A 15111-nucleotide genomic window follows, 5' to 3' on the forward strand; every position below is an offset into this window, starting at 1 on the left:
AGAGATCTTCCACAAACTTCTTGTGCAAAAGTGTCCACATCTCAAAAGTGCATTGATAAAGCAGTGTGCTTTTGCGCAAGAGAGCATCCACACTACATGGACGCTCTTGTGCAAGAAAGCTCTGATGGCCATTCTGTGAATGGCTATTAGAGCACCTGTGCTTTTTCTAATAGGCCCTTTTTGCACAAGAAACCCCTGTGGTGAGTCACACCTGCCTTCTTTGCACAAGAGCTGTAGCTCTACCAGCAAAAGCCCTCTGTCCTGTTGATTTCCTGTATTTTTTGTACAAAAACATGCTTCAGGTGTGGACGCTCTGGCCATTTTTGCATAGAAATCTTGGAGTGTAGACATAGCCATGCAGTTAAGTCTGAAAAGTTGGCCCTCTGAATATTTTTCATTTAGCAACTTTCTGAAGTTAGTAATGATCTCAATCTGGAGACACAAGCTTGCTGCACCAAGATCATTTTACTGAAGCATGGCCATGAATCCTCTGATGTTTTTAAACCATGAATACACTATCAGAGAACCTGGATATAGAACAGAAGAAATATTAAGAAGTGTACCATTAATTAGAGCTGGGTGGCTTACGGGATTAATGATTTACTTTCATCCATTGGGCTTGAGGGATAAATTAGCAATGAGCAGAAAGTTTAATAAAAACTGTGAATCCTCATGAGCTTGCTGACATTAAACCCAAAGCAGGCATTGCTTTTATTTTAGACAGTCAACACAAGAGAGACATCTGAAATGCACTCATTAAGCATGCTACTCCTATGATTGGTTACGAAGGAATAAAGGAAATCCCAGGTCTGTTCCCAGAGGCCCACAAATGAATTAGTTCTCTCATTTCAAATTTGCAATACAGTCTCTTAAATAGGTCTTTCACCACCCAAAATGAATATGCCTGGTGTGACTGAGGTGTTGCCTAGCAATGTTGGGTCCAATACAGCAATGATTCTCAGCCCCGCAAGACTCCTGTACACTTATTTGTCCCAAATTTCACCTCACTTAAAAACTCTGGTCTTGGCTCCAATCTTGCTGAAGCCGAAGTCTCACTGTGCTTTCCGCCCTGGGTCTCAATTCTCAACCAGTTGAACACTGCCCCTCACTGTCAGTGGGCCTGCCAAAGAGGGCAGCTGCCTCTTGGCCAAGTGATACAAGAGGGCCCAGAGCTCCCTGCCACCACTACTGCAGCTGTGACAGGAGCCCTGGGCCCTTGAAATTGCTGCTGGTGTGCTCTGCTGAGTGCTCCAGGCAGCTCTGAGGGCTGGGTGGGAGGTGCAGTGCTCTCCAGGCAGTGCCCCACCCCTTATGAGGGCATGGAGCAGGGCCTCCTTATCCAGGGATCCAGTGAAGCTGTCAGCCCCCCTAAACACTGGTGACCCTGATGACTCCATTAAAATGAAGTTGCCCACATTGAGATACTTTCATATAGTGAACTGTTTAGTTTGCACTGACTTTGCTAGTTCTCTCTCTGTAGCCTTTTGAAAAGCTAAGCAAATATCTAGAGGAGTTGATGTACCCCCTGGAAGAACTCTGCGTATCCCCAGGAGTACACGTATCTCGGTTGAGAACCATAGAAATACTGCACATAGAACTATTACAGTGAGGCTCATAGCCCAGTCATCTGGAATAAGGAGATGGTGTCTGCAAGACCTTGCTTGTGAGGCTACATTTTAATTGGAAAGGTACAGTAACTATCAGTTAACTGTCACACAAAGCTTTCCCTACGTAAATAAGATGAGAATGCAGCTAGCTCTGTGCAAAGAATACAAATTAGGACTGATGGGGGGAGACTTTACCCATTGTGCTCTTTGCTCAGGACATGGCCACAGCTGCAGTCCTGGAGGATGGTCCACAGTGAGTGCTGTTGAGGTGGCTCACCTGCCCTAAAAGGAGCCGGGGAGACACAAAAGTCAGATGAGTCCGTATCGCATAATAGATGAAAGCATACACCAATGCTCTTCACAAGGAGTGGCTGTGGCAGCATTCTCTAGGAACTCCAGGAACCCTGGGTCTCCTGTAGCTGTGCAGCTCCACACCAACCTGATTAGGGCCAGGACCTAAGGATTTACTAGGGTCACTTAACATCTCACCAACACCTGGATGTTGAAGTACAGCAGGATAGAGACCCCTTTGGTGAAGATTGTCATTATTTCTTTTAACACTGTCATGATTTCTTTTAACGCATCAAATGACTAACTGTAAGCACTACAGTTCTCATGTTGGGTCTATCATCAGTGGCAGCCAAACACACCTTACAGGACTCAGCTCGGCACTGGGCGGATCCCTGTACCAACAGAAGCTCTTTGCAGGATCAGAGCCTTAGACATTTGTTCCCCTTTGCCTATCTCTTCCTTTGATGTAGGGAGAGTAGACTTAAGTCCATTACATAGTATATTTTCTTTCCAAAACACATTAGAATATTGATAGTGAATGACTCTGCCTCTATGTTGCTTTTCTTATCATTCTGTGGGCCTCTAAGGGTATGTATAGACTACATCCTGTCTCAAAAAAAAAAAAAAAAAAAAGATGTAAATTAGACACTTTGAAATAAAAAGTGAAGCCAGGATTTAAATTTCCCATGCTTCACTTGCATAATGACGGCCACTTTTCTTTTTTTTTCAAAATGCAGCTTTGAGAGAAAGCCAGCAGCTTAGTCTGGGATCTTTCAAAAATAAACCCTTTTTTCAAAAGATCTTGTACTCCTCAAAAAATTAGGTTTACGGGATCTTTTGAAAAAAGGGTTTTATTTTCAAAAAGATCCCCATCTAAACTGCAATTTTTCCTATCGAAAAGCCACATTTTGAAAAAACCACGGCTGCTGTTATGCAAATGAAGTACAGGAAATTTAAATCCCAACTTCATTTGCAATTTCAAAGTGTCTAATTTACATCCCTTTTTGGAGAAAAAGGATGTAGTCTAGACACACCCTAACTGATATCCTGAAAGGTTAATGAAAGCTTCATTCTTATATAGTTTTGCTATTTAAGACAACAGTTATGTTTCCACTTATGCAAGGTAAAAGTGATTTGATGTTTTCAGAGTGGCCAAACTCTGCAGCTCTTGCTGTTTGCAACATTTTTCAACAACCGCCATACTATTCAGCTTGTATGTATTTGGATCTGAAGTAGTATAAAAAATTTCATTACATGCATTATGTATTTTTGGTGATGTACTTGTTTGAGGTTTTCCATTACATTTGCATTGTTTTTTCAGAGTTAGCTCATGTTACCAATACAACTAGTTTTTTTAATTAAGAAGGTGAGATTTTCAACTGTTTCATCAACCAGTTCTCTGAATAATGCAATTTTCTGTAACGATAGCTTGAAGAGGTTGCTGCTATCTATGGACATTAAAAGTTAGTAGCATATAGAATTTGAAAACCATGGAACTATGAAAAGGAAGACCAGACTTATCTTGGACTCCAAAGCACTAAATTTCCAAGTAGAGATAAAGATAGCTAGCTTAGCTTTACTATTGGAAGGCAATACAGATTGACACAACAGAACCATCAATTAGTCATAAATAAGAGCACTTTTCATGGACCTGATCGCTTGTGATATTGGAAAGGAAGTAAAATAATCAATAAAGAACAGTTGTACTAGAAAGTTACTGTTCTACCAAAACATATTTGTCCAAATAAATGGCATCAATAATGTACATTCAGAAGACTGCTTAAAAGCTATTGCATATTCAAAGGAGATTGCCACTAACCCTAACGCCCCCCCCCCCATCATCACCACCACCACCAACAAAAATCACATGCTCCCACATAGTAGAATTTAAAAAGAACAAAACCAAAAGCCCAGGAAACTTACCTAGAAATAATGCAGACTCACAAAACAACTTTAAAAACACTTGATGACAGCTATACAATACAAGTAATCATTGTTCTCCATCAGCAGAGAGGGAGAGCACAAGCTCCTACCTTTTTCCTTTCTCCTTGTGGCTTTCTTCCCCTGAGGCTTTTCTGCACCTCCAGGCTAATTAGGTAGCAGCTGTCTCTGCTTCCCCAATTAGGGTTAGCCCTCTCTAATAGATTCCCCTAACAAGGAGAGGGTGAGACAGAGGGCTGAATCAGTAACCCTTTGCCCAGCACCCTATCTCATACATACAGGCCATGATCCTGCAACTAGTTATGCACTTAACTTCATGTATTTAATTAATCTCATACAATTTAGCAGTGTTACTCATATGCATATATATATATATATATATATATATATATATAAACTCATGGCAGGCTCAGTTCCTTATCCACGATGAAATGGATAAATTTTTTAACCTCAAGAAAGTTCAAAAGTAAAAAGAGGTATAAGTAATGCAGATTTTAGGCACTACTCCTATTCATGGAACATTTAAAGAGATTTATAGACTCCAAACCCAGAAGAAATCATTGTGATTATCTAGTCTGACCTACTGCATAACAGGCCGTAGAATTCCCTCATTCCCCAAATAATTCAGACTGCAGATCTTTGACAAAAACATCTAATATTGATTTTAAAGAATGCCAGCAACAGAGAATCCCCCACAACTCCTGTAGTTAACTACACACACTTTTATTTTCTGTTTCAATGTGTCTAGCTTCAAATTCCTGTGATGTTATACTTTCCTCTGTTAGAATAAGCACCTTTTTATTAAATATTTGCTTCCTATGTAGGTGCTTATAGACTGTGATCAAGTCACCCCTGAATAGATTGAGCTCCTTGGGTCTGTTTCCTAATCCTTTAATCATTTTGGTATCTCAGTCTGAACCCTCTCCCATTTATCACCATTCTTATTGAACTGCAAACCCCAGAACTAGACAGAGTAGTCCTACAGCAGTCACACAAGTGACAAACACAGAGTTAAAATAAACACTCTGTACTGCTACTTATGGTTCTCCTGCGTGTTCATCCAAGAATTGCACTAGCCTTTTTGACTACAGCCTTGCACTGGGAACTCATAAACAGCTGATTATACAGCATGACCTTTAAAGTGTTTTAAAAGTGTCTGCTTCTCACATTTATCATTATTGTCATGATCATTTTAAATTTTCAATTTTAATCTTCTTATACTTTTGTTGCTAGCACTGAAATCAATGGGAACAGGATTGGTTTTACTGGAATAATGTATCAACATTGTAGATCAATTTGTTGCATGCTATTAATCAATGAGTTTAAAGGATATTTAAGGATCCAAACTTGTGTACCTGCATCCAATCAATGGGGGCACGTCTACACTACAGGACAGAGTTGAATTAAGATACTCAACTTTAGCTACATTAATTGTGTAGCTGAAGTCAAAGTACCTTAACTTGGCTTTTGGGTGTGTCTAGACTATATCCCTCTTTCGACAGAGAGATGTAAATTAGGCACTTCGAAAGTGCAAATGAAGCCGGGATTTGAATTTCCCGCGCTTCATCTGCATAATCGCGTCATGGCGCTCTTTTGAAAAAGTGCTATTTTGAAAGTAAAACTGCAGTCTAGACATGGTTCTTTTGAAAAGGTAAGGCTTTTTCAAAAGATCCTGTAAATTTCAAAAAATGAGGTTTACAGGAATTTTCGAAAAAGGCTTCCATTTTCGAAAGAACAGCGTCTAGACTGCGGTTTTACTTTCAAAATAGCGCTTTTTCTAAAAAGCACCGTGACGTGATTATGCAAATGAAGCACGGGAAATTCAAATCCCAGCTCCATTTGCAATTTTGAAATGCCTAATTTACATCCCTCTGTCGAAAGAGGGATGTAGTCTAGACGTACCCTTGGTGCAGTCTACACAGTAGAAAGTCGAAAGAAGAATACTTTTCCTTTGATTTCTCTTACCGCTCATAAAAGCAGGGTTACCGGCATCTATCAGAGTGCCCCTCTCACTTTGAATTAGCTGTTTTAATTCGAACCCTGAAAGATTGAGGCAGCTTCAATCTTCCTCTGTAGTGTAGATATACCCTAAGGGTACATCTACACTGCAGTGTCTTGCACAAGAACGTATGCAAATTAGATGTGGTGATGAATATCGCCGTGCCTCATTTGCATACTTAATGAGCCATCATTTTTGTGCAAGGGGCTTTTGCAAAAGAAGGAGCAGTCTACACTGCTCCTTCTTGCACAAAAACCCCCTCTTGCGCAAAAGGCGAGAGTTAAAGATCAATACAAAACACAGTCTTCTCCTGCATTGGTAACATGTCTTATCCGCTGCATTGTATATACTGGTATTGAAAGCTGAACACAATATTTCACCATTAGTAAGTTTATCATAGATAGTTGTGTTATAAAAAAAAATCAGAACTGAAACTAGGGCATTATAAAAATGAGTAGTCCTGTGGTACTTAACAGATTCTCTAAAAGATTCCACAGGACTACTCATTGTTTTTAAAGTTACAAATTAAGATGGCTGCCCCTCTGAGACTTTTTAGGACATCATGCTTCATTTTGAGTAATAAGAGTTGAAAGAACAAGACACAAAGCTGTAAAGTTGATCATTGTTTCATTCAAATGATAGGATCACCCATCTGCACAATCCTTTATTGCAGTACTTTGTCAACATGTTATTTTCCTTACAGCATCAGGAAAAAGAAATTTCCATTAAGCCAGCCGTCTCCAAAAGGATAACCAGGAAAGCAACTGTTCTGAAGCAAAATTCTGCATTTGCCTTGGTAAAGAAAGCAGAGTAATTTCAAAGCCTTCATTATTGGCTGTTGACTATCATTATTGCTGTTGTTTTAAATGGCATTCTTTACAAGAAGTCACATGTCTCGTTAAACAAATGCATCATTCTATGCAACTTCTGGATCACTACCTTTTCCTACTTAGGAGGAGACTTGAGTGTGAAAAATTTTGTAGCATTTTAAAATATCATGACCTAAATTGGCTACATGATTACATAATCTGAGCAAAAATAGATTAATCTTCCTGACATCAATTTTCACAGATATTGCACATCCTACATTTCTATCCAAATCAGTTGGAATTGTAGGGGCTCGGTACCTTAGGATTTTACATAGAAAATAACCTTACAGTGGTGAAGAAATCTGGTAGCCCAATCTTTTTCACTGCCCAGATCCCCATTTAGGAGAACCTTACAAAATCAAATATATTCCCAGGAAGGAAAGAATTAAATACGTTGTTATCTTATGCCAACAAATACAGATGTAAACTGAGATTCCTCTTTTGTTGACACAGTTCATAGATTCCAAGGTCAGAAGAAACTTAAAAAACAACAAATAGTCTAGTTGCACCTTAAAGAATAACAAAACATGTAGATGGTATCATGAGTAACCACAAAAGCTCATGATACCATCTACATGTTTTGTTAGTCTTTAAGGTGCTACTACACTATTCGTTGTTTTTTAAGTTTTTCCTGTTACAGACTATCATGGCTACCCCTGCGAAGGTCAGAAGAGACCATTGTGAACATTTAGTCTGACCTCTTATATAAAATATCCTATGGAACTTCACCAAAATAATTTCTAGATCATATTTTAGAGCGGCAAATCCAATCTTGATTGTAGAATGTTTGGGGAATGTCTACACTACAGAGTTTTGTTGGAAAAATGGCTGTTTTTCCAACAAAACTTCACTTAGGTCCACACTGCAATTGCATTCTTCCACAGGAAAATTGAAAGAACAGAGGGGTTTTTCCAGCATTGGTAATCCTCATTCTATGAGGAAGAAGCCTTTTTGCAAAGAGCTCTTTCGGAAAAAAGGAGTGTGTGGACGGGGAAGAGGGAATTCTTTTGGAAGAAGAGGAAAGAGGGAAAAGCACTGGTGCCCTGGTGGCCATTCCATCCATAGTAATCACAGCTTAAATGTGAGAGAGCGTCCATTCAGTCTGGATGCTCTCTTTCAAAAAAGGAGATCACTTTTTCGATGCACTTTCACAGTATGGACATGCTCTTTCGGAAGAAGTTTTTTCAGAAGATCTCTTCTGAAAAAAGCTTCTTCCAAAAGAAGCCTGCAGTCTAGACATAGCCTCAGTGAGGGAGATAGGCACTGGAATTAAGGCTGTGGGGCTGTTGCAGTCTAGCACCCATGAGCCTGGCTGCCTCTCTGCATACCACGGAGCTCTGCTTCAGCCCCACGCATTGTGGCCCTGCACGCCAGGACTTTGCTCCCAGCTTCAGTTTTGGGAGGAGTGGAGAGGACGGGGGTAAAGAGTTGGTGAGGGAGAATGCACCAAGCTATATGGTAAATTGTTGCAATGGTTAATTACTCTCACTGGTAAAAATATATGCCTTATTTCCAGTCTGAATGTATTTAGCTTCAGCTTTCACATTGTATCTTTCTCCACTAATTGAAAAGCCCGTTATTAAATATCTGTTCCTTGTGTAGCTACTTATAGATTGCAATCAAGTCATCCCTTACCCAAGTCATCTGGTTCTTTGTTAAGTGAAATAGATTGAGTTCCTAGCATTTGTCATAAAGAAGGTTTTCTAATCCTTTAATCATCCTTGTGGCCCTCCTTTGAACCCTTTCCAATTTATCAATATCCTGAATGAATTCAAACAGTCCAAAATTATGTTTGACATGTAAAAAAATTTTAAAGATGTTATTGTGGCTCCCATCTTTCTCTTAAAATTATTAGTATCTACGGGCCAGATATTGACACCCTTATTTATTTGGCATGGATTTTGCAAAAAAGTGGAACTTGTGCTTTAACTTTAAGTAAGTGGATGTGCTAAATGTGCTAAGTATGTGCAGGAACTGGGCATAATGGTACTGCTATTCAACCCCAGCCCATGGCAGAATCTGACCCTCTGCATGTTGTTAGGTTACAAGTACTTGTAGAGGCAACTACCTTCCTAGACATGGAAGGAAACAAGAGTTAGCTCCCCTTATTCTTGCCACTGGAGGAGAGAAAGCACAGAAGCCAGTATAAGTTAATGAAAGAAAAATGTGATCTAAGCAATATCAAAAATAAAACACTGTTTTTATTTCATTGTCATACTGTTGCAAAACAGTTGTGTGTATATTTTCTAGAAAAAAATGGTTCTCAACAGCTTTCAGCTATCTAGTCTTTATGGGCTTTAAAAAGACTGAGGGTATGTCTACACTGCCACCCTAGTTCGAACTAGGGTGGCTAATGTAGGCATTCGAACTTGGAAATGAAGCCCGGAATTTAAATATCCCGGGCTTTATTTGCATGTTCCTGGGTGCCGCCATTTTTAAATGCCCCGTAGTTTGAACTACCTGCTCGCAGCTACACGCGGCACGCGGCACGGCTCCTAATTCGAACTACCATTATTCCTCCTCCAAGTTCGAATGCCTACATTAGCCACCCTAGTTCGAACTAGGGTGGCAGTGTAGACATACCCTGTAACATTTATGGAAGTCCTGTTACACAGAACCATGACAGAATTACACTGAAATAAACACACACAAACCCATAGCCATAGAAGTGCTGCAGAGTTATACTAAAAGTACGACAGCGCCAAGTGATTATAATACAAAGTGTAAGACTGCCATGGAGCAAAAGTCAGGACAGCATGTTTCAGGAATAAACTGATGACTAAACAACCAATTCCTGAGCAGCTGAAGAAGGTTTCGTTAAACTGTTTTGACATTGAAAAAGGTTTCCTTAAACAGTTTTGACATTTCTAGAGGTAATTGACTTGGCTACAGCCTTTAGGTTACAATGGTCACAAAAACATCATGAAAAAATTAAATGGTGTGTTCTTCATGCTTATGTTATTTGGAAGTTATAAAACTTGTCTATTGATCTAGAATTAGACCATTTTGATGTAAAAAGCCAGGAGTTTGGCTAAATCCATAGACATGTTTTGGCCTGCCATAGCTAGCTATCAGATTCTGAGAGTCAATGAAAGTTGTAATAATCTCTGTGGCACATTTTTTAATTTGCCTCTATTGATTAAATCCAATATAAATTAAATATAAGTCCTTTGCTGCTCCTGTTGAAGATGGGAGTTTTGCCATTGATTGGAATGACCTGAAGGTCAGGTTTATATGTAAAGTTCTTTACTTCAGAGGGAAATAATAGTCCATGAATATGAGTCAGAAGTATATACCACAGCTTGCGTTCCAAAGCCTGTTCACTTTGTTCTAGCTTTACTCAGATAAAACTCCCACCAAAATCAATGGTAGGCCTGTTTAAGTGAGGACTTTAGGATTTGAATTATACCCCAAGATCTATGTACAGAAGACACTGGAGGCTCGTCTAGCCTACACTGAAGTTTCGAAAGAGGAAATTCTTCAGATCTCACTTTCGAAAGCAAAGTTTTCGAAAGTGAAAGTAGTCAGGATGAGATTTTTCAGCAACCCCCCCATTTCGAAAAGTCACGTAAACCTCATTTTTTGAGGAAGAACAGCTTTTTGAAAAAGGGAGGGTTGCCATAACAAACACGTCCCGACTACTTTCATTTTCAAAAGCTCTGCTTTCAAAAATGAGATCAAAAGAAGATATGCAAATTCTGTGGGAATTTGCATATCCTCTTTTGAAACTTCAGTGTAGTCTAGACATAGCCCTGGTCTGCGGATCTCTCCTCTTCCCCATGCAATTCTCAGAAGACCCTGTGAAGGAAACCAGTTTACAACTACCTAAGCCATGTGAGTGTTTACATATGATGAATAGCTCAGCTTTCAGGTGCAGCATGCACAGGACCTTCATTTCATTGTTGCACTGCAAATAATGTCAATTAAACAAACAAGGAAGAATAATGTTGCATAGTGCACAGATGTGTTATAAAACATGCTGGTTATATTTATATTCACGCTATGTCTAGAATACGTGTTTTATCAGAAGACACAATACAAGTGAAGCACCGATTAGCATTGTTTCATGCTTCATTTGCATAATCAAGTCCAATCCGTTTTTGCACAACAGGTTTTTGTGCAAAAACATGCAGTATGGATGTGTCCTAGAGAGGCAGAAGGAGCTTTCACAAAAAGGGGGTTTTGCGCAAAACGGACAAGTCCACACTGCATGTTTTTGTGCAAAAACTTTTTTGGGGGGACATTTTGTCATCTAGGACTGATGTGATTAATTGATGCCGGTCTTGTAATCAACGTATTGAACGTCTTTAGAAAGACATTACAGCCTTTCAAAGAAACCGATAAAACCTTTTTTAAAATTAGTTTTTCCCTTTAAGGAGTTGCTTGTTTCCTCCAGCTTTGATTTTAAAAGGGCTAGAACAGTTGACTCAGAAGGGAAAGGCAACTGTTTAGGGTTAGCGGGTGGATTCTGTTCCCTTTAGTTCCTGTATAGCTGTCCCCACAAAACTAGTTTCCCCGGGTTCCCAGAAATTGGAGAGTAGCACAGGAAAAAGAGTTCTGATTATCTCTGTTATGTAGAATCAACCAACATGTGATACACAGCACTTGCAGCCGATAGGTAATTGTTGGGATTATGTCCAGGGGATTCAAGTACAGGGTGAGGGAAAGTATATGTCCAAACACTATAGAAAAACAGAAAATTGCCTATGGAGCAGTGACCTCTCCTTTCCTCAGTGATTAATCCTTCAGCCCTGGTTTATACTAGGAAGTTATTTAAAAATAACCCCCCCTCCCCCATTTCAAAATAACAAGTGGAGCGTCCACACTACCAAGCCTGTTATTTCGAAATAATAACTCCTGCTTTCCACGAGGAATACTGCTTATTTTGAAATAGTTATTTTATACCTGTTAATGCTACAAAAGTAGAACTAAACTTGATACAAGGGTACCCCCCCACACCAAACAAAAAAAGGTAAACATAAGAACCATTGCAGAAGAGATTGTGTGTCCAAACAAGTTAGGTAGGACTCACTGCTTGAGGCACTGGAGCAGGAAAGTTAACTAATTATTAACACATTGGTTCATTTGGTTTCTCAAAAACAAATGCTCCTATTGAATTGTGATAGGTTAAAATGATTTCCTTTGTCCACACCACTTAGACAGACTGAGGGTATGTCTACACTACCCCGCTAGTTCAAACTAGCGGGGTAATGTAGGCATACCGCACTTGCAAATGAAGCCCGGGATTTGAATTTCCCGGGCTTCATTTGCATAAGCAGGGAACCGCCATTTTTAAAACCCCGCTGGTTCGAACCCCGTGCAGCGCGGCTACACAGGGCACGAACTAGGTAGTTCACGAAGAGTAACGGTAGTTCGAACTAGGAAGCCTAGTTCGAACTACCTAGTTCGTGCCCCGTGTAGCCGCGCTGCACGGGGTTCGAACCAGCGGGGTTTTAAAAATGGCGGCTCCCCGCTTATGCAAATGAAGCCCGGGAAATTCAAATCCCGGGCTTCATTTGCAAGTGCGGTATGCCTACATTACCCTCCTAGTTCGAACTAGGAGGGTAGTGTAGACATACCCTGAGTGACTCTAAGCCCCAGGTGCTCTTTAGTGACACAAACTGCCTGACTGAGTGGTTTTTGACTAAATGCTTCACTGTAAGAGATTGTAATGTCCCAGGGCTAAGGCAATGTTTGGACTCTGGAGACAGTTTTTGTGAGATAGAGATGAGCTTGGATGAAGCGCTGGAACACAGAGCCATTTGAGATGGTCCTCTAGCACCACGGCAAAGTTATAAATAACAATGGAGGAGGAAGGACTATTGTGAACTGAAGCCTACTTGTTTCTCCCTCACCTGAAGTTGTGGCACAGTTGGTTGAAGGCAGTGTTTACTTAAGGTGTACTTTTGATGTTCCTTTCACAAACAGTTCAGTGGCTTTTATTGTAACTTGGTCCAGGCTTGCTTCTGAAGGCATCAAAGAAGAATTGAGACAAGAGACAATAATTCCCACTCTTGAAAGCAGTGAATTTTTTTGCTGGCATTAAAGTGCTTTGGAAAGGAAATAATATTTTATTCTATTGTAGCAGAAGCTTTTCTAATTAATAACAATAATTACAACTGTAGCAATAGTGCAACCATTCTAAAATATTATTTGCTTATTAAAAATACCGGCATCAGTAGTTGATAAAAGAACTCAACTTCAAATGCTATTTCTTTTGTGTTTTTTCATTCCAATCCCACTTGCTAAAGATGCTAAATGAAGTGTAGGTGGGACCAAATAAGTAACGAGAAACGTGTGACTACTAGACACTCTAGAGGTACTGATAGTAAACTAATAAGGCACACACCTCCAGCTGTGCAGAGCTCAAGTTCCACAGGTGGCAGGGGAGGCAAAACTACTTTTATGCGTCTGCAATCACTGGCTCCAGTTAGAATGGCCCCCTATGGACTGTTCCATTGGCTAGGGATAAAGGCCTTAATTCTGCAAAGACTTATTCATGTGCTTAACTTTGCGTGCTGTGAGTGGGACTGTTCTCAGTGTATTAAGTTAAGAATGTGCATAAATCTCTGTATGATCAGGACCCATGTTAGCACCATATTATTTTCTTTTCCACACAATTTTGCATGCAAAATTGGACCCTATATCAATAACCCAATTTTAGGTTTCTTTGTAAGTCAGCCTACTCATATTCGGTTATGTGTATTATATGAGGATTTATATTGCTAGTTTATAGAGGCAGATTTTAGGGGAAATAGAGTATTATGTTTCATTTCCTGTCAAGATTCTGCTTTCTCTAGGAGGCAATTTATAGACAACATATTTGGTTTATGTAGCTGCAAAAACTATATTTTAACTTTTTAAAAAATTATACAGAATATGCAACCTTGTGTTATTACAGTAAGAGAATTACAAGTAAATATTTGTATTCTTAGCATGCTCTTTTATATGCCAGCTGCATCCTGAGTCTCTCAATATACCAGAAGATGTTATATAGCCAACTTGAAAATTACTGCAAAATCTCATTAAAAATAAACACTACTAATCATGGTAAGCATTGTCCTAAATTTGTTGTTTACCACTTTGAATATGTACTTCTAAACCTTCCACACATGTCTTTTGGTGCAAGAGCTATAGCGCAAAAAGGAGTTATTCCTCGTGGGGAGAAGAATAACTCTACCGGCAAAAGCCCTCTGCCCTGTCGATTTACTGTAATTTTTTGTGTGTGCAAAAATGTGCTTGGGGTATGGACGCTCTGCCAGTTTTGTAGTATAGGACAGCCTTGTAGTATAGGACAGCCCTACCACATATACTGGAGCTAGAAATTTCTTCTCCAAGTCTAACTGTGTTGCAGCACAGCCTCATATGAACAAAGATTTTATGAGCATGTTCATTGCATTAAAAAACCCCACAGACCAATTAACTTGATTCTATCATTCCTTCTTCGGAGGGTGTTAGCTTCATAGGTTCTCCTCTCTTCTGTGGGCAATTTAACCACTGAGGTACTTTAGTATTGGGCCTGTTGGTGACTGTCTTGCGAAAAGCATGATGCCAACAAGAGAGAAGCTGATGGTTTGGAATAAATAATGCAACCTCTTTTATTTACAATCTGGAAACAAGACATACAGGGCAGTTGTCCTTAGAGAATCACTAATTAATGCCTTTCAGTCCTGACAGGATGGCCATCCCAGCTCCACATGCACTATATCTACAAGCTAACTGTGCATATAGCAAAAATCAAGCGTGATGTATGCTGTAGTTAAATTTCAGAGACTATATGGCTACGTCTACACTGGCCCCAAATTCCGGAAAAGGGATGCAAAGCAGGTAAGTCAGAATAGGGAAATCCGCCGGGGATTTAAATATCCCCCGCGGATTTAAATAAACATGTCTGCCGCTTTTTTTCCGGCTTGGGGAAAAGCCGGAAAAAAGCGTCTAGACTGGCGCGATCCTCCGGAATAAAGCCCTTTTCCAGAGGATCTCTTATTCCTACCTATTCCTTTCAGGTAGGAATAAGAGATCCTCCGGAAAAAGGCTTTATTCCGGAGGATCGCGCCAGTCTAGACGCTTTTTTCCGGATTTTCCCCAAGCCGGAAAAAAAGCAGCAGACATGTTTATTTAAATCCGCGGGGGATATTTAAATCCCCCGTGGATTTCCCTATTCTGACTTACCTGCTTTGCATCCCTTTTCCGGAATTTGGGGCCAGTGTAGACATAGCCTATGTGTCTTGATGTATTTACTAAACAATTTCCATTTGTTGAATTGAATCCCAGTAAACTGAATGCTTGTCCTTGTAGGTACAGAAAATTCCCTTTATGAGAAAAAAGGTATGACTTGTGTTTAAACTAAACCATTTTTGAGTCTCCAGTAATATGCACGTTGCTGTTCTGTTGCTGTTGAGTT

General features: G+C 39.8%; 2 protein-coding genes across 5 annotated transcripts in view; one reads left to right on the top strand and one right to left on the bottom strand.

Annotated features, from left to right (window-relative positions):
- C2H7orf78 (chromosome 2 C7orf78 homolog) overlaps positions 1–3949 on the bottom strand; it is a 65512-nt gene extending 61563 nt beyond the window's left edge. For 3 of the 4 annotated variants that reach the window (XM_075922300.1, XM_006114523.4, XM_075922297.1), the window contains exons 1-2: positions 3822–3949; positions 1803–1889 (exon numbers count right to left, since the gene is read on the bottom strand). In XM_075922300.1, coding sequence (XP_075778415.1) covers positions 1803–1806 — 4 coding nt within the window. In that variant the 5' untranslated portion in view covers positions 1807–1889; positions 3822–3949. The remainder of the gene's footprint in view (positions 1–1802; positions 1890–3821) is intronic. The other variant, XM_075922299.1, reaches the window with a different exon arrangement.
- Positions 3831–15111, top strand: part of VWDE (von Willebrand factor D and EGF domains) — a 36480-nt gene continuing 25199 nt past the window's right edge. The window contains 5 exon segments of the mRNA XM_075919835.1: positions 3831–3884; positions 6542–6648; positions 12543–12730; positions 13609–13622; positions 15006–15035. Coding sequence (XP_075775950.1) covers positions 3831–3884; positions 6542–6648; positions 12543–12730; positions 13609–13622; positions 15006–15035 — 393 coding nt within the window.

This window comes from Pelodiscus sinensis, chromosome 2 (genome assembly GCF_049634645.1).
Source record: "Pelodiscus sinensis isolate JC-2024 chromosome 2, ASM4963464v1, whole genome shotgun sequence".
NCBI classification, from domain to species: domain Eukaryota; kingdom Metazoa; phylum Chordata; order Testudines; family Trionychidae; genus Pelodiscus; species Pelodiscus sinensis.